Source organism: Notamacropus eugenii, chromosome 2 (genome assembly GCF_028372415.1).
Source record: "Notamacropus eugenii isolate mMacEug1 chromosome 2, mMacEug1.pri_v2, whole genome shotgun sequence".
In the NCBI taxonomy this organism is placed as follows: domain Eukaryota; kingdom Metazoa; phylum Chordata; class Mammalia; order Diprotodontia; family Macropodidae; genus Notamacropus; species Notamacropus eugenii.
The window spans coordinates 402626096-402645514 of record NC_092873.1 but is presented as its reverse complement, the minus strand read 5'-3'; the positions used below and the strand labels follow the sequence as shown (position 1 = coordinate 402645514).

Here is a 19419-nt window from a genome sequence, read left to right as displayed (position 1 = left end):
CTTTAGGTGCAAGAGTGTTGCTACTATGCCATAGTGTCTCTCAAGCGCTTACTGGATTCAAGGCGTTATAATAGGGAGTCATGAGCAAATTTGGTTGTTATCAACGTATTGAGATTTTTGGCTAAAAAGAATAGGCAGATACCAACAAAGTGTGTTCATCCTTCATTGCTGAAGAAGATCATGCCATCAGAGAAATAATACATGACTTGCACTTGACTTTGTTTTGAGTGAGGGAGGGCTGTGCAGGTCACCAGCCTCACTTCTCCTCCAGAGTCATCTGAATCCAGTGACCAGATATTCATCAGGATGACTGGAGATGACCCAGGATGAGGCAGTTGGGGTTAAGTGACTTGCCCAAGGTCACATAGCTAGTGAGTGTCAAGTGTCTGAGGTGAGATTTGAACTCAGGTCCTCCTGACTTCTGCACTGGTGCTCTATCCATTGCACCACCTAGCTGCCCCTACCAACAAAGTATGATTTAAGGGATGCTGGGCAAGGCCCTATCCAGAATATTTTTTTTGCATTCTTTGTCATGGAGGCCTTAATTCCAGAATTAGGAATTAGTGTTTTTCATCTCAGGCTTTTGTCTTCAAGAATTCATTCTTGAAATGCAAATATCTTTGATACATGTTATACCTTAAGCTTTTGTCAGTTTAGATCTGAAGCAGCTTCTTGCTGTGAGCAAGACCCTAATGGAGGAAACATATGAATCTTGGGGGGCAGGAGGGAAAAGAACAATGGAACCCAGATTGGGAAGAGAGTTTTCCAAAGGAAAAAGCAAAGGAAAGAGTCAAATAAATGTAGACCTGGCTAAAGTTGTTATCTTCTGTTGAATTTTGAGGATCCGAAAGCTGAGAGTAAATGACCAAAAATGTTGATCAAGTCTTTCTCCAGTGACTTAATGAGCCCTGATCAACACCTGTGCAGAGAGACATTCAGCCCAAGCGTAGGCCTCCAATCCAGCCTTTACCAAATGATCCTGAAACACCAGGGCTGTCACCAGAAAATTGAGCCTAGAGGCTGATTTGCTTAAGATGCTTGCCTAGAACATTTTCACTAACCTATTGTTAAAAATGATTACGTCCTGACTGCTTGACAATTTTGCTCCATGATCAAATAAATGACTCTTCTTTTACTTGTCTGTTATTACCTTTTGTAGGTTCACAAGACCATAGAATCATAGATCTAGACCTAGAGAAGACCTTTAAGGTCTGCAGGTCAACATTCTCATTTTATAGATGAGGAATGTGAAGCCTGGGGAGGTTAGGTGACTTTCCTGTGTGGTGAGATTGAACCTGGATACTAGTTGGACTAACAGTTTGAAAGGCTTAGATTCCTTAATGATGGAGTGAACCTAAAAATGGTCTAGTGAGACAATTCTAGGCAAATCCTGTCAGGCAGAGGGTAATGGACCAGGACTGAAAATAGATATTCCAAGAAGAGCAGTCCTGTAGGTACTGGTATTGGTAACATCTGTAGTATTGCATTACGGAACGAAATGAGACCCCATGTGAGTTTCAGCTGTAAGTATTCTTCCTTTCTTGGCATTCCCTTATCACCCTCCTCACTTTCCAATCTGCAAGCCTCACAAAAAAAGATGGCTTCACTGTCCATATCACAGCATTCCTGGGTAGAATCCATATAGCCAAAAGATGCTTTCAAAGAGCAGAGAGAATTTTAATAATACCAGTAAAGAGCAGACTGAGGACTTCTTGCTCAAATAAACAGATCTTCTTAGGTATTCATACTAACGTTCTTATGAGGGTTTATATCACTTCATATCCAGAAATGTATTGTTCTCACCTTTTTTTAATCCAGGTTTCATATATTCCTTTGACCACAAAGATAAGGGTGAGATCCCTCCTGAGCTTCTCAGTTTGGGGGACTTGGTACCTTCATTCCCTCCTGAGTTCTTCAGTTTGGGGGACTTGGTACCTTTGCCCCCCTCTTTTTCTATTTGCCACATAGATATATAGTCATCTTTTTTCCTTTCATTAATCCTCTTTTGCAGTTATATGTCCTATTTTTCATATTCACAGATTAACTAGGCCAATTCTTGGAGGCCCCCACCTTGTTTGGAAAGAGATTATTGATCCTACCTACCACAGACTGTATTTGTACAATGGAATAGCTTTATGCCACTAGTGTTAAAGGATAGGTTTCACCATTCTATCTTGTCAGTTCAAATAGAGAGTTAAAAAAGATAGTTTGTTTTTTTTAAACTCAATTAAAATTTAATTTTTAATTTAAAAATTAAATTTAAAAAATAATTTTGCTCTTTGACCTTCCACAAATCACTTATCTTTTTTGTTATTCTGTTTCCTGTATTAACTCTATGTGCAAAGTGGAAATAATACCTGATTGCTGTGAAGGTCAAAGTGATTTTGTGTGTGTGTGTGTGTGTGTGTGTGTGTGTGTGTGTGTATGTGTGTGTATGCAAATAGTTTTTTAAAGCTATTGTCACATACACTTGTGAGGTGGCTTTATTGTTGACAATAAAATTAATAATAATAATTTCATTTCAATACAACATCTTTTTAAAAATAACTTTTAAAAAGACCAAATCAAGATTTCTCAGCATTTGGACAGGTCAAAAACCTACCATTTGCATCAATACTAACTTGTATAAATGCTATTTTCTGTAAAAGGGCTATTTTCTGATCATGTCTATGATAATTATTTTATTTATTATAATTAAAAATTGAATTGCTATTGTACCTAGCAGGGAAGCTTAATTTTCAAATGCATTACTTATACTCATGTTTACAGATCAGATGCACTGACTATTTTTTAGCTAACAGATTGTGCCTGCTTGGCATGGACTAAGTTTGGTCTGGATTAACTGGGACATATCCCCACTAGGATAAAATGTGCAAGGACAGTGTGTCAAGTATTGGCCACGTATATGTGGAAAATTGGCAGGTGCTTAATTTTAGCACACAGGTGTTGAAACTGGCTATTATTTGGAGCTGAGCTAGATGGAAGAAATATTTGATAAGGCAAATTGGGTTACAAATATTGTTCCCTGAGATACCCATTTGGCTCAAATGGAAGCAGAGGGATGGAACCAGATGACTATTTTAGTCCCTCTGTGTTCTATGGCTCTAAGTATAAATACATAAAATGAGATAATAAATTTGTAATAATTTATATAAAGTAACAGATATAAAATACCTTACTGATATTATGTCTTAATCTTAATGCTGTGAAAAATATAAAATATAATATAAAAATATACAAAAATACAAAAATATAAAATATCCCTCCGATACATATTGGCTATGTGACCTTGGGCAAGTCACTTAATTTCTCAGTACCTTAGGAAACTCTTAAAGACTATTTGTTGCAGAAAAGTTGCATATTTGCAAAGATAGAGAGTTTTTATCTCTAAGAATTTTCCAAACCAATGAAATCAGAAGTTTGGACAACAAAAATGATGAATAATACTAATAATAATAAACAAAAAAAGCAACAACAATAATGCATTAATATTTATTCTAGTTCTAAAATTTTTGTGCTCATATAATTGGCAGCTTACTAAAGGAGAATCTGGTAATATAATACATGGTATTAGACCCATTCATGTCTTTAAAGCAAATAACAGATAGAAAATATCATTCTCTTCATTTTATTGCACTACAAATTAACATATAGAGAAGATAGAAAAGCTGGTGATTTCATGGACAACTCAGCCTCTTGACTTTTTTCCTACCTGTACCAGCAGACCACTGCTAAGTATTTTTTTAAAAATATATTTTTATTTATTCTGTTAAATATTTCCCAATTATATTTTTAAAAATTAATATCTATTTTAAAAAATTTTAGTCCCAACTTCTCTTTCTCCTCCCTACCCCTTCCTACCCTATGGGAAAGCAAGTGATAATATCAATTGTACATGTGAAATCACGTAAAATATATTTTCATATTAGCCATCTAACTATCTTTTGATGTATATATAGATTCATCTAAGACCATAGATTTAAATTTGGGATGAGCTTAATTGGTCATCTGGTTGGTAGTTTCATCTTACAGATGAAATTGAACCCGGAGAGGCTGAATGACTTGACCAAAGTAATACACTAATTTCTGTCTTTTTAATTTTTAAGCTCATTAAGGATCCAGACTGCGTTTTCTTTTGATAGAATTTTTACTCTCTGAGTGAAAAGACCCTTTCATTTTTGTCTTTGTATGCCTACTATTTAGCACAGTTCCTAGCACATAGTAGGCACTCAATAAACACTGGATTGATTGATTCAAGAGCAAAAGTGAGTTCTCACCTTTTCATCATATGGAGGGTCCAGAAAGGAACCAATATTCCAGAGGATAACATGGCCTTCTGTATAGAATATAAAAGTTTAGAGATTTAGACTCTTTAGTTGAATATTCTGTGGTTTTCAGATAAATAGCATTCATAATACCAATTTCCAAGGGCTCAGCTATTTAAAATGCTGAGTAAATTAGAGGAAGAGGAGCCAGAAATGAAAAACAAAACTTCCTAACTTGGATATGTCTTTTCTCTCTGAGCATAATTCACCAAGTGCCCACTTTCACAGCATCATTTTTCATGCTTAATTTATCGTGAATGTCACTTTAATAGTTGAGAATGAAAAGCTTTTGGACAAGAGATTACATATGAAATAATTAATAGAAATTAAGAAGACTATTCCTTAAAGGAAATACAAATTACTAAAAAGATCCTTGCCTTCTTATTAATTCTGATTTAGTCTAAGTAATGGCTATGAAAGACCAGCTATAAAAAGAGCAAGAACTAATTATCCCTCTCCCTTCCTCTATAATGTCACTGTTCCCTTTATCAATGTAGGTTTATACAGGGTATTCCTTTTATGCTAAGGGAGTGATGGCAATTTGCTCTCTTCACAACAGTGTGGGTGGTTGGAAAGTAGCAATAGCCTTATTGTACAGATGGGAAAACAGAGAACAGTTTGCTTGAGATTATAGAGTCAATAGAAGTAGTAGAAATAAAATTACAATCTTCTGATGCTCAATCCTATACTCTATGTCTAGCACTAGAGTAAGCAACCATTGTCCTGTTATATTTGATGAGATTATTTTTGTGACCAATTTTCTAACACATAAGCTAGCATGATGCCCATGGGTAGGTGGGTGAGGGAAACCCCAGAACAGAATGATCTCTTACCCATGTTCCCTGCAAGCAGCAGTCTGGCACAGACATCAGTGTACAGTGTAGTCAGAGAAATTGCAGAATGTTTTGTGAAAGGTAACATATCCTTCAGTAATTTCCCCTGAACGAAGAATGATACACACAAGAGTTTTGCTATGATTCTCTTCCTACAAAGTCTTAAATTTGAAGTTAAATTTCTAATTATAAATAGGATACCTATACAGGATAATCTTTATCATAACAATTGTGTATATCTAGTTAGTTAGCTAGCAATGATGTGATGGAGTGGTGCTATGCTGTCTGAATTGAGCACAGTTGTATCTCCCTCTCTTTTGTCCCTGGCTCTTGTGAGACCAGGGATACATCTTCTCTTATGGATGCCTCTTATCTTCAGACAATTCTTTGGCTCTTCCAACTCTGGGATGGATTTTCCTTTTGAAACAGGACAGTGAAAAAGGGAAGGAAAATGGCAAAGGATACTCTTTGAATATTATAGCCTAGTTGGTTACAGTACTCTGTCTCATTGCCTAAACCTGTAGCTCTTAAGCTGAGGATCATGAACTTTTTAAAAAAATATTTTGATAACTATTTAAATATTATCACATTCTGGAAGAAACTAGCTATACCAAGGTTGTCCACCAAAACAAGTTCCAAATGGATTCATGATTTAGACATAAAAGGTCGTATCATAAACAAATTAGAGGAGTATGGAAGAATTTACCTCTGAGATCTATAGATTGGGGAAAATTCATGACCAAATAAGAGACAGAGAGATTCACAGAAGGTAAACTGGACAATTCTGATTACATAAAACTAAAACTTGTTTTGCACAAACAAAATCAATGAAATTAATTAGAAGAGAAGCAGGAAATTAGGGGGAGGATGAGATCTTTATAGAAAGCATGTCTAATAAAGGTGTCATTTTTAAGATATATAGGGATCTACATGAAATTTGTAACAATTAGAACCACTAGTTAATTAATGAATGGTTAAAGCCTAAGAATAGACATTTTCAAAGGAAGAAATCCAAGAGATCAGTAGTAAACATGAAAAAATGCTGTTACTAATAATTAGAGAAATTAAAATGACTGAAATAATACTTAACACTAATCAGATTGACAAAGTTGACAAAAAATGAAAATGACAAATGCTGGAGGGGCTATTGGAAAATAGGAATATTAATATGTTGCTAGTGGAACTGTGAACTTGTTCAATTTTGAAATACAACTTAGAACTATGCTCCCAAAACTATTAAATTACATATACCCTTTGATTCAGAGATACTACTACAAAGTATGTGCCTCAAAGAGATCAAAAGGAAAGAGGAAAAAGACTCATATGGACAAAAATATATATTGCAGAACTTGTTATGATGGAAAAGATTTGGAAACTGTGATGGTACCTATAAATTGGAGAATGGCTGAACAAATTATGGTATAGATATTAAGGTTGAAATGGGTACATGATTTAAACATAAAGGGTGATACCATATGCAAATTAGAAGAGCAGGAAATAGTTTACCTGTCAGATCTATGGAGAAGGGAAGAATTTATGACCAAACAAGAGAGAGAAAACATTATGAAATGCAAAATAGATGATTTTGATTACGTTAAATTTAAAAGGTTTTGCACAAACAAAGCCAATGCAACCAAGGTTAGAAGGAAAGCAGAAAACTGGGAAACAATTTTTACAGCCAGTATTTCTGATAAAGGCTTCATTTCTGAAATATATAGAGAACTGAGTCAAATTTGTAAGAATATACATAATTCCCCAACTGATAAATGGTCAAAGGATATGAACAGGAAGCTTTTAGATGAAGAAATCCAAACTATAGTCCTATGAAAAAATGCTCTAAATCGCTATTGACTAGAGAAATGCAAATTAAAACCACTCTGAGGTACCACCTCACACTTATCAGATTGGCTAATATGACAGAAAAGGTAAATGATAAATGTTGGAGAGGTTGGGAAAATTGGGACACTAATGCATTGTTGATGGAGTTATGAGCAGATCCAACCATTCTGGAGATCAACTTGGAACTGTGACCAAAAGGCAAACAAATTGTGCATACCTTTTGATCCAGTAATACCACCAACAGGTCTGTATCCTAAAGAGATCATATAAAAAGGAAATAGACCCACATGTACAAAAATATTTATAGCAACTCTTTTTGTGGTGGCTAAGAATTAGAAATTGAGAGGGTGCCCATTAATTGGGGAATGGCTAAACAAGTTGTGGCAGTGAATGAAATGGAATATTATCATTCTGTAAGAAATGATGAGCAGGCAGATTTCAGAAAAACCTGGGAAGATTTTCATGAACTGATGCTGAGTGAAGTGGGCAGAGCCAAGAGAATGTTGTACACAGTAGCAGCAACATTGTGCAATGATCAACTATGATAAACTTAGCTCTTCTCAGGAAGATATTGATCCAAAATGATTCCAAAAGACTTGTAATGGAAAATGCTATCCATGTCCAGAGAAACTATGGGGTCTGAATGCAGATTGAAGCATACTATTTTCACTTTTTTATTTTTTGTTATCTTTCTCATTGTTTTACCCTTTTGTTCTGGTTCTTCTTCCACAATATGGTTAATATGAAAATATGTTTAACATGATTATACATGTATGACCTATATCAAATTGCTTGCTGTCTTGGGGAAGGGGGAAGGAAGAGAGGGAGGGAGAAAAATTTGGAACTCAAAATCTTACAAAAATGAAGATTGAAAACTATCTTTACATGTAATTGGGAAAAAATAAAATGTTATTCAGTGCAAAAAAAAATGAAAAACAGGATAGGAAAAAAAAAAGAAATAAACAAAATGATTTCAGAGAAGCCTGAGAAGTCTTGTATGAACTGAGGCTAAGCAAATTTAGCAGAACAATTTATATAAAGATACACAGTTTTGCAAGATAGCAATTTTGATTAACATAATGGAATCAACTATAATTTTAAAGGACTGATGATGAAACATACACAGATAAAAAACCTTCAGAAAGAGAGCTGATGTCAGAATGCGGACTGAAGCATACTGCCTTTTTCTTTTTTGGACATAGTTAATGTGGGGATTTTTTTTTTTTTTTTGCTTAACTACATGTATTTGTAACAGCTCTTACTTTTCTTGTCTTCTCAGGGAGTTGGGAGGGAATGAAGAGAGAGAAAAAATTTGGAAGAGAGAATAAAATAAAATTAAATATATAATTGATTTGTTTTGCAATTCTGTGAATTTTATTTTACAAATTTAAAAACCTTATTCTGTGGAGCTTCCTATCAGTTTCACATGACTGCCAAAATTTGTCAGTGATGAAAAAAAAGAAAGGTTAGGAACTGCTGTCCTCAAAAGATCTGGGTATAAGTTTTTATAAGTTTTCTCAAGTTTTCTCTCTTTGCACTAGAAAGTTGTACAAATGAATGAATAATTAGCTCCTCCCCACCTCTGTCTCCTTTCCCCCCACTCCTGTGTGTGTGTGTATGTGCATGTGCATGTGTGTGTATGTATGTGTCTTTCCTGTTTGCTGCATTTGATCAATACCGCACATAGATTTACAATACAATGGTTAACCACCTTTATAATTTCAGGTTTAGAAGCCAAATAAACAGAAAGATAAAGAAACTTTTTAGAAACTTTGAAAAAACAGAAATAAGTTTTTTATCCAGGGAAAAAACACAGGAAAAAAACAAGTGATAATCACTGTTCTGACTGTTTACTTAGAACTACCTTGGATATTAGGAAGGGTGTTGACAGCCTACTTTCCTACCGCTAGCAAACACTCATCTCTCAGAATTGGTGCAATTCAGAGTTGAAAGTTGCCTAGGGGAAAACTTCCTTCTCCTTCCCCTACTACAGATCTCTCATTCCAATTCACCTCAGCCATAACCTTCCTATGTCCTTTACTGCTCTGCCTTTCCCTTTTCTTTTGTCTTCTGAGCTTTCTTTTGTCCTATTGTGAACAAATTTCGGTGTTAGACCTTTCCCTTTCACACCTATATTCTTGCACTGACAGAAACAGTGTGGTAGGACCAGCAAAACTAACCTGCAAAGTTTCTTTTAATGTCAGGAGTTGGCAGTACAGTACCACTTTGTATTAGGTATATAATCTGACTGCAAATACTATCCTTTCTCATTATGTGTGTGTATTTCATATATATATGTATATATATATACGTATATATGTATATATACACACATTTATATGTAACTATATTAATAAGTAAGGCTGTTATTCGTATTAGGATCTTTGAGTCTGGAAAGTTGATTCCTTCTCCCCTATGAAATGTAAGTTAGTATTACATACATAAAATCTCATTAAAAATAAACACCTGTGTAACATCTTTAATTCCTAACGTGAAAGAACAACTCAAGGCCATTCTCCTGGCACTTGCCAAATAATTGGCATGTATCCTGTAAGTGATAATTATTCCTTGTTTTTAACTTTCATCCCTAAAACCTTGGTGTTTGTATCAACTCCTCACCCTCCCTTGTCTACAGTTAGTTGCCAAATCTTGTGACGTCAGCCTCCTTAACATCTCTTGCATCTGACCTCTTTTTCATTCATACAGCTATCAGTTTAGTTGAGACCCTCATCATCCATTACTGCCTAGATTATTTCAGTAGCCACCTAATTGGTTTCTCTGCTTCATGTGTTTTCTCTCCATTTCTGTTCATACGCCATACTGCTGTCAAAGTGACTTTCCTTTAGTGCAGATCTGATCGTGTCATTCCCTTAATCACTAAACTCTAATAGCTTCCTGTTATCACTAAACTCTAATAGCTTCCTGTTGTCTCTAGAATCAAATACAAACTTTTCAGTTTAGCATTTAAAGGCTTTCCAAATCTGCCCTGCCTGCTTGTGTGTTACTTCCTCTTCTACACTCTACATTCAGTCAACCTGACCTTCTCTCTGTTCCTCACACATGACATTCCCTCTCCCACCCCTGTACCTTTTCCTGGAATATATTGTCTCCTCAATTCTGCCTCACAAACTTTTTTCTTCAAGATTCAGTCAAATATGACCTACGTAAAGCTTTTCCTGGCCCCCTAAACTGCTAGTTCCTTCCATCTTAAACTACCTTCTATTTAGCTACATTGTGTTTATTTGTTTTTATTCTCTTTATAGTTATTCTGCATATATATATTATATATGTATATAGATACATACACACACATATATACATACATGTGTGTGTGTGTATGTATACTCTTGTTTTCTCCAAGAATGCAAGTTCCTTGTGAGTAGGAACAGTTTAATTTATTGTATATAGCATAGTCCTGAGAACATAGTGAATACTTGATTTATAATCAATTGGACTCAGTGTCTCCATGTTACCTGACATTATAGATAAGGCTGTATACACAACACACACACACACATACACACACACACACATTCGCTAACCTTTGACAAATCAGGGAACATTCCATTTTCTTCCTCTTATCCTTTCAACCAATTATTATACTCAGAGCCCTAAAATCATAAATCTGTAAGGAGAGGTAGCTGATAATGCCTTCTTTTCTAACAGTCACTATCCTGTAAACCTGAAAAAGGAGTTACTTCTCTAACATACATCAGAGATAGGAATTTGTTATATAAAAAGTCTGAGAAGCCATCTTTAGAACCACCATACAACTGCAATCTGGGGAATTGCCATATCATCACTCCAATCTGGAGATATACACACACACACACACACATCATACACATATACATGTATATATACATACATATATACACACACATATATGTATGTATGTATTTGAAGGCCCACAGTATCCCATTCCCATCTCCAGTCTGCTGTAAATAATATCCTTTAGTAAATCTCTATTTGACAGGTAAATCTTATTTATCAGGCTTTTCCCTTGCCTGGAGTGGGTATAAGGAGGTTACCACCTAATCATTCATTTAGAAAGGCATTTGGCATCAAATGAAGAAATGGAAATGAGCAGGCAAAACTGATTGTCTTTGTAAACTCAGGAAACACTCATTCCAAATGCTTCAGTGAGAGACCCTAATATATTTGGCTGCCCCAAGAAAGTACTGTATCACTGACCAAGCTCCCCAATACAATATGCACCCTTTAAATGACTCCAATACACTGGGCCAGGTGGATACATATTCCTTTTTCTTCATTGCTATTCCAGATCTTCCCCCTGCTGTCATTTCTCCTCTTTTGAGATTCACTCCATCCAATTATATCACCCCATTTAGATCTTAGTGGAAAACTATCTTCTGTTTCCAGATAATTTTCTTTCTTTAGATCTTAGTGGCAAACTAATTAACAAACAAACAAATTAATTAATTAATTAACTAAATGATTTTCTTTCCTTCTTCAAGTTCAATAAATAGTCTAGTTTTCTGTCCTATCCCTTTCCTCATATTTGGGACTTTGGTAAATATGTTGATATCACTTCAAACACCATGACCTCCAAGTTCCTTAATTTCTTTAACTCTCATGACCTATTGCTTCTCTCTACCCACAGTCACAGAGTATTGGTCACAGCATTGATCTCATTACTACCCACAAGTGTTACATTTCAGTGATCAATAAGTCAACAAGAATTAAAAACCAACTATGTTCTAGAAACTGCTAGGTGCTTCAGATACAAAGATAAGGTCCTCAAGGACCTTGTATTCTATTGAGGGAAATTATATATATAGTATGTATAGATGTGTGTATGTGTGCATATATATATAATATAGTGTGCGTATGTGTGTGTGTGTGTATATATATATATATATATATATATATATATAATGTGTGTATGTATATATATGGATTATTCAAAACAGGTGATTTGGGGATGTGCCCTAGCAGCTGGGGCTGGAGATAAGGAAAGACTTCATGTAAATGGTGGCATTTGAACTGATTATTGAGGGAACCAATGCCAAGTTTGATATTGTTGTAGCCTTGAAGATTCGAGTATTTTACTGAGTCCTAATTGAAATAGAGTTCAGGCTTGACTATCCACCCAAAAAGTTATTGGCACTAAAAAATTGGAAATTCATCAGAAGATTGACATTGATCAAAAGAATTTCTACAGAAATTTAACCAGTATAAACCAAATTCTATATTGAAGAGACACAAAAGAACCTAAAAATTCCTTAGCAAACTTGGCTCACTTGCCAGTTAGAATGGTACGCAAGAGTAAAATGCTGGTTTAGAAAATAAACTCATTTGTAAATTTTTATAGAGGAGAGTAGATCATTATGAGCAATATTATTTCTAAAGACATTGAGAAACAGAGAAGGGGGAATGATTTAAAGAAAATTTGGCAAAATACTCAAATGAGAAATATCATCTTCTGGCAGGTATTTAAGGATGAAACTGAAAGAAAGACAACAAATTCATGAAAGATGGAAATGATCTGCAAATATTTTTTGTAACAAACTATTTACATTATCAAAGATAGCAAAGCCTGTATCTATACTCTAATATCAGTAGCATGGAAAAAGAAAACTGGGAAGAACAATCATAAGTAGGTCAAATATACAAAGGGATTCTGTGATAGAGGTGATACAGTTTTGAAGGAACTGAGAAATCAATTCTCAGTATTTACAAAAATACTAAAAACATGAGGAAAAATCTTGACTGTTATCAGAGAAAGTCTTCCAAGAGACCATACATGCTCACTTTTCTATCTATAGAAAAGATTTTTGAGACTAATGTATACATGTATTGCTTTATTTGCTGAAAGGATGGATATTCCTTAATAAGAAAGCATTCCTTGATAAGGATTTCACATTTAATTGTCCATAATTGACCCCATCTTTACTGTTATATAATTGGCTACATAGAGACTATTAAGTCCCACTATGATACAAAAAAGTGCTTGATTTAATAGTGTAAAATGATGCCCTAAAAATTCTTTCATTAATGTGTCTCCCATGCATGTACCAAAATTATGTAAGATTCTTTGAAAGATATAGCAACTGAAAATATTTTGCTTGATGACCCTCAGATCATTGATATCAGTTGAGGCACAAAACATGGAGGTGCTGGCCAAAAGTGTTAACCACTGTCACAGAGGTGATCTAGTGCAAAATTCAAGTTGAATAGTAATTCCCTATACGTGGTGAAGTCCTCTGGATGCTTTTCTTAGTAGATAATATTGTTGGTTGTATCATATCCTAGAATACAGGCTCCCAAACTTATTTGACTTACTGCTCCCTTTTCAAAGAAAAAAAATACTCAGTGTCTCCCTGGAAATCTTTTGAATTTAACCCTTTCACATTTTTTTTGAAATTTAAAAAGTATATTTTTTGAAATGATGCATCTTAAATTTAATAATTTATTGTAAATTTGTGAAATTTTGATGACACAGTATTGCATCATATATCTGTATATATCTTATTTTTTTTGTCTATTTTCTTTTTTTTTTAAATATTTATTTAACTTTTAACATTCATTTTCACAAAATTTTGGGTTCCAAATTTTCTCCCCTTTTGTCCCCTCCCCCCACCCCTAAACACCGAGCATGCTAATTGCCCCTGTCTGCCAATCTGCCCTCCCTCCCTCCCCACCCCTTCCCTTTGGAAGGCAAGCAATTCAATATAGGCCAAATCTGTGTAGTTTTGCAAATGACTTCCATAATAGTAGTGTTGTGTAAGAATTAATTATATTTCCCTCCATCCTATCCTGTCCCCCATTACTTCTGTTCTCTCTTTTGATCCTGTCCCTCCCCATGAGTGTTGACCTCAAATTGCTCCCTCCTCCCCATGCTCTCCCTTCCATCATCCCCCCCACCCTGCTTATCCCCTTATCCCCCACTTTCCTGTATTGTAAGATAGGTTTTCATACCAAAATGAGTGTGAATTTTATTCCTTCTTTTAGTGGAATGTGATGAGAGTAAACTTCATGTTTTTCTCTTACCTCCTCTCTTTATCCCTCCACTAATAAGTCTTTTGCTTGCCTCTTTTATGAGAGATATTTTGCCCCATTCCATTTCTCCCTTTCTCCTCCCAATATATTTCTCTTTCACTGCTTGATTTCATTTTTTTAAGATATGATCCCATCCTCTTCAATTCACTCTGTGCACTCTGTCTCTATGTGTGTGTGCATGTGCGTGTGCATGTGTGTGTGTGTAATCCCACCCAGTACCCAGATACTGAATAGTTTCAATAGTTACAAATATTGTCTTTCCATGTAGGAATGTAAACAGTTCAACTTTAGTAAAGTCCCTTATGACTTCTCTTTGCTATTTACCTTTTCATGCTTCTCTTCATTCTTGTGTTTGAAAGTCAAATTTTCTTTTCAGCTCTGGTCTTTTCATCAAGAATGCTTGAAAGTCCTCTATTTCATTGAAAGACCAATTTTTCCCCTGAAGTATTATACTCAGTTTTGCTGGGTAGGTGATTCTTGGTTTTAGTCCTAGTTCCTTTGACTTCTGGAATATCCTATTCCATGCTCTTCGATCCCTTAATGTGGAAGCTGCTAGATCTTGTGTTATCCTGATTGTATTTCCACAATACTTGAATTGTTTCTTTCTAGCTGCTTGCAATATTTTCTCCTTGACCTGGGAACTCTGGAATTTGGCCACAATGTTCCTAGGAGTTTCTCTTTTTGGATCTCTTTCAGGAGGTGTTCTGTGGATTCCTTGAATATTTATTTTGCCCTCTGGTTCTAGAATCTCAGGGCAGTTTTCCTTGATAATTTCATGAAAGATGATGTCTAGGCTCTTTTTTGATCATGGCTTTCAGGTAGTCCCATAATTTTAAAATTGTGTCTCCTGGATCTATTCTCCAGGTCAGTTGTTTTTCCAATGAGATATTTCACATTATCTTCCATTTTTTGATTCTTTTGGTTTTGTTTTGTGATTTCCTGGTTTCTCATAAAGTCATTAGCCTCCATCTGTTCCATTCTAATTTTGAAAGAACTATTTTCTTCAGTGAGCTTTTGAATCTCCTTTTCCATCTGGCTAATTCTGCTTTTGAAAGCATTCTTCTCCTCATTGGCTTTTTGAACCTCTTTTGCCAATTGAGTTAGGCTAGTTTTCAAGGTGTTATTTTCTTCAGCATTTTTTTGGGTCTCCTTTAGCAGGGTGTTTACTTGTTTTTCATGCTTTGCTTGCATGTCACTCAAATCTCTTCCCAGTTTTTCCTTCACCTCTCTAACTTGATTTTCAAAATTCTTTCTGAGCTCTTCCATGGCCTGAGTCCATTGGGTGGGCTGCGATACAGAAGCCTTGACTTCTGCATTTTTTCCTGATGGTAAGCATTGTTCTTCCTCATCAGAAAGGAAGGGAGGAAATGCCTGTTCACCAAGAAAGTAACCTTCTATAGTCTTATTTTTTTCCCCTTTTCTGGGCATTTTCCCATCCAGTGACTTGACTTCTGAGTGTCCTCTCCACCCCCACCTCGCCTCCAGATCCGCCCAGCCAGCACTTGGGATCTGAGATTCAAATGCTGCTCCCCAGCCTCAGGGCTTTGGGCGGGGGCAGGGCTGCTGTTCAGTGTGAGATTAAGTTCAGGTGCTCAAGTCAGGGCAGGGCTGCCTCACGGGCTCCGTTCCCTCAGGGGGTTTATGCAGAGACCTTTAAAAATGGATCCAGGGTCCTGCCTGCTTGGGGAGCCCCGGTCTGCTCCCACCTCCGCTGCCACCTCCCAAGGGGGCCTGAGCTATGGGGGCACCCCACTCCCCTCTCGACCCGCCAAAGAGACCCTCTCACTGACCCTTGTCACCTGTGGGTGGAGGGACCCGAGCGGCTGCTGGAGATTCCGTCCCTGAAGCCTGCTCGGATCTGCTCCTTTCGGCGCTGCGCTGCTGAGGCAGGGTTGGGCTCTGCTCCGGGTCCGGGGCTCGAGGTACCTTTTGTGAGAGGTTTTCAGGGTCTCTGGAGCAGAAATCTCATCCACTCCATTCTGTGGCTTCTGTTGCTCCAGAATTCACCGGTGTTTCTTTTCTCTACAGATATTTTATGGGCAGTGGGTTCGGAGGTAGCGTATGTACGTCTTTCTACTCCGCCATCTTGGCTCCGCCCCCCCCGTATATATCTTATTGTAAATAAGTCATTACATGCACATATTCTTGCAGATGCATGCTGGACTTGCTGACAATGCACAACATGCTCACCTGCCAACACTTGCTTATTAAGACCTGTTGGCAAACGACCACTGATTCATTATAACTTGCACTTTGTGTGTTTATTTGGAAAATAATGTAATCATTCTGTCTGTTACACAACAGTTGAAACATGTACAAACAATTTTCCAAAATTTTCTTCTCTTTATTTTCTTTCCTTATGCTTCCACAGTCCCTTTATTTTTATTCCACATCTCCCCCCAGTTACACCCAAGGCTACTACCACCACCACCACCATCCCTGTCATTTCAGCATCCTCCAGAGGGCAGTATTACCCACTTGGAGAACCTCTGTGGAACATTATAGTACCTCCTGAGATCCATAATAATTCTAAGTTTGACAACTACCCACAGAGGAAAAAGCAAATGAAATAACAATGCCTCTTATTCAGATTATTATATTAATTGTTTCACCACTGGGTAGCACTGATAGTCACTTGCCAATCCTGTTCAACTCAAAGGATCTGGATCCTAGGAAGTCCCATGCTTATCCTTATGGTTTGTGTATGTCCCACTAGGATGAAATGTTGAGTAAGTGTAAGCTCTATACATTTTTCGGATCTAGAAACTTTCTATTTCTTAGCTCTAAATCTTTCGGTGGGGTAGCATCAACTAGCTGTCAAGGAGTGCATGGATTTATGGATTTATACAGTCTGAATTTAGCTCTTTCACCTCCACCTACTAGTGAACCCAGTCCTCTTTCTGAATTTATTAGATTTCAGTGAGTCGTAGTCACATAACCTCACTACAATGTAGTTTACATAAGAATAGACAACCATGCTCAGATATTATATGCAACATTAGGTTTTTTTTTTAAGTGTAGAATTGATAGGCAAATAGTACATAAGAAGGAACCAATGTATAACAAAATAATAAAATATCTATAAAATCATTGTGAACCCACCATTCTTCCTCAATCCAGGAAGTCCCACACACTGTACAGAATTGTGCCAACTCATAGGAATATATTATTTAAATTTATTTAGTTCTCCATTTCTTCTCCCCTTCCAATGGGCAAGGAGTGCCTACTTAATGCTTGATTCACCTATAGAAGAGGCAGAAACCCTGGAAGAATTCTGGACCTAAAACTTATAATGTGGGAAATAGACTTGGGATCCACTTGTGAGTAAACAAACTCCATGGCCAGTGCTATTTTCTAGTCTCATCTGACTCTCTCATTGCTACAGGCACCTCCAACATCTTCTAACTGAAGCTAGTTCATCTCAGAGGAGGATTCAGTGAGTGGACTCAGTAGCTCACCTCAACTAAAAACACCTGCTGTCATCAGTACTGTTTTAGTGATCTCTCATTTTGACCTTGAATGTGGCATTCCTGGCTTCCACTGTGTGTCTGCCCTCACTTCTTGTCATCACCCCATGTCAAATCTCAGAATCTCTCTCCATCAGGGTAAGGGAAGGACCTCAAGGGAAAGGGATACTATGTATTCATTCAGCAAGCATATCTTAAGCACACACACACATATAATATACATACATATATGTATGTATATACATGTATATACATACATATATGTATGTATATATAGCTGTATCTATATCACTGTTCCATTTTCTTAAGCACATACTATATATACATCACTATTTTTAGCTTCTGGGAAATAAAGATAAAAACAATCCTTTTTCACAAGGAACTTACATTTTATTAGGGGAAGTATGTACTATATAGGTAAATACAAATATATGTACAACGTAAAATAGGGTGCGGGAAAGCATTAACAAATGAAGGGAATAAGAAAGTCCTCCAGTAGGAGGCACCCTTGAGCTGAATCCTAAAGTAAACTAAGGATTCTGAAAGATAAAGGTGAAAAGGGAATTGTGCAAAGCATTATGCAAAGACACAGAGGTGGGAAATAAAATCTTATGGAGAGTAAGTTGAAATCAGAGTGGGAATGACTTTAAATGATAAAGAAAAGAGGAGTGTGAATTTGATTTGAAGCAATAGAAAGAAATATTAGGTTCTAGAGCAAGGGGGTGATATGGTCAGATGTGCTTTAGGAGTATCAATTTGTTGTTGGATGGACTGCCTGTAGAACCCTTTTAACAGTGAGTATGTACCCCTTTTCAGGGCTCTTTCCACCTTTGGTGTCCCCCTGTTCCACCTAATTCTCACCTGTGGCTCCAAGAAGCTGCAACATGTGCAGTGGCCATACCCCAGTAAACCATTTGGGCAGACGGGCCAAACCAGTCTGAGGGTAACTAAGCGTTCTCAAATCCACTGGTGAGTGAGAGGAGTGTCTACCCCAAGCATGTGAAGACTTTCTCTGGTGGAATGGGCAGATGAGAACAATTTGTTCCAACAGCCATGAAGGGAGATGAAGCAGGTGATGTGGAGAGCTTACAGCTTGGTTAGACATCTAAGACACCAAGGTCATCCACTGCATCCTGAGCCATCACCAGCCATCTTGACTCTGTCCTGCCACTGGACTATGGTGAATCTGGAGGAGAGAGTGAGGCTGACAACTTCGTGCAACTCTGCCTCACTTAATCCAATTTACACCTGAATCAAAAGACATACCATTTCACTCTCATGCCTCAAAGTCCTGTGGCAACACGCAAGTGATGGAGCAGCAGGTGCGGATTCACTGGGAGCTGTAGTCACAATCCTGCCCACAGGGAACCCAGGCCATAGGGTCATTTCTCACTGGAAGCAGCAGTGGGACTCGGCAGCCCCCTGGGTGTCTGAGTAGCCTTTTAAGGATCACACTGTTTACCTCCTGGTGTGAGGAAGGGAGCTACAAAAGGTGCCCTAAACATTGTCTGCTTATCCAACCATGGCTTGATTACCACAGCAGGTGGAGAATCCCACTATGCGGTCGAAACACAAAAAGTGTACAAAATGTACGAAAACATCTGCAAAGATGATTCCACTCACCATCAGTACATGGAACGTATGCACACTAAAAGACAACACAAAAATCCAGTAGACCTTAAAGAAGAACTGCTCTTGTTGCAAGAGAACTCAATAGGTATCACATCCAAATAGCAGCCCTCAGTGAAACAAGGTTGGCAAATGAAGGCCAGCTTACTGAGGTTGGAGCTGGATATACCTTTTTCTGGAGTGCGTACAGTGAAGGGGAGCACTGTGAGGCTGGCATGGGTTTTGCAATCAAAGCTAATCTAATCAGCAAGCTGGTATGCCTGACAAAAAGAGTGAATGACAGGCTCATGACAATGCGATGGC

The 19419-nt window shown here is 37.0% G+C and overlaps 1 protein-coding gene across 3 annotated transcripts in view; it reads right to left on the bottom strand.

Annotated features, from left to right (window-relative positions):
- WDR64 (WD repeat domain 64) overlaps positions 1 to 19419 on the bottom strand; it is a 169839-nt gene that overhangs the window by 17798 nt on the left and 132622 nt on the right. For all 3 annotated transcript variants that reach the window (XM_072647585.1, XM_072647587.1, XM_072647586.1), the window contains 2 exons: positions 5159 to 5264; positions 4278 to 4336 (listed from right to left, as the gene is read on the bottom strand). In XM_072647585.1, the coding sequence (XP_072503686.1) occupies positions 4278 to 4336; positions 5159 to 5264 (165 nt within the window). The remainder of the gene's footprint in view (positions 1 to 4277; positions 4337 to 5158; positions 5265 to 19419) is intronic.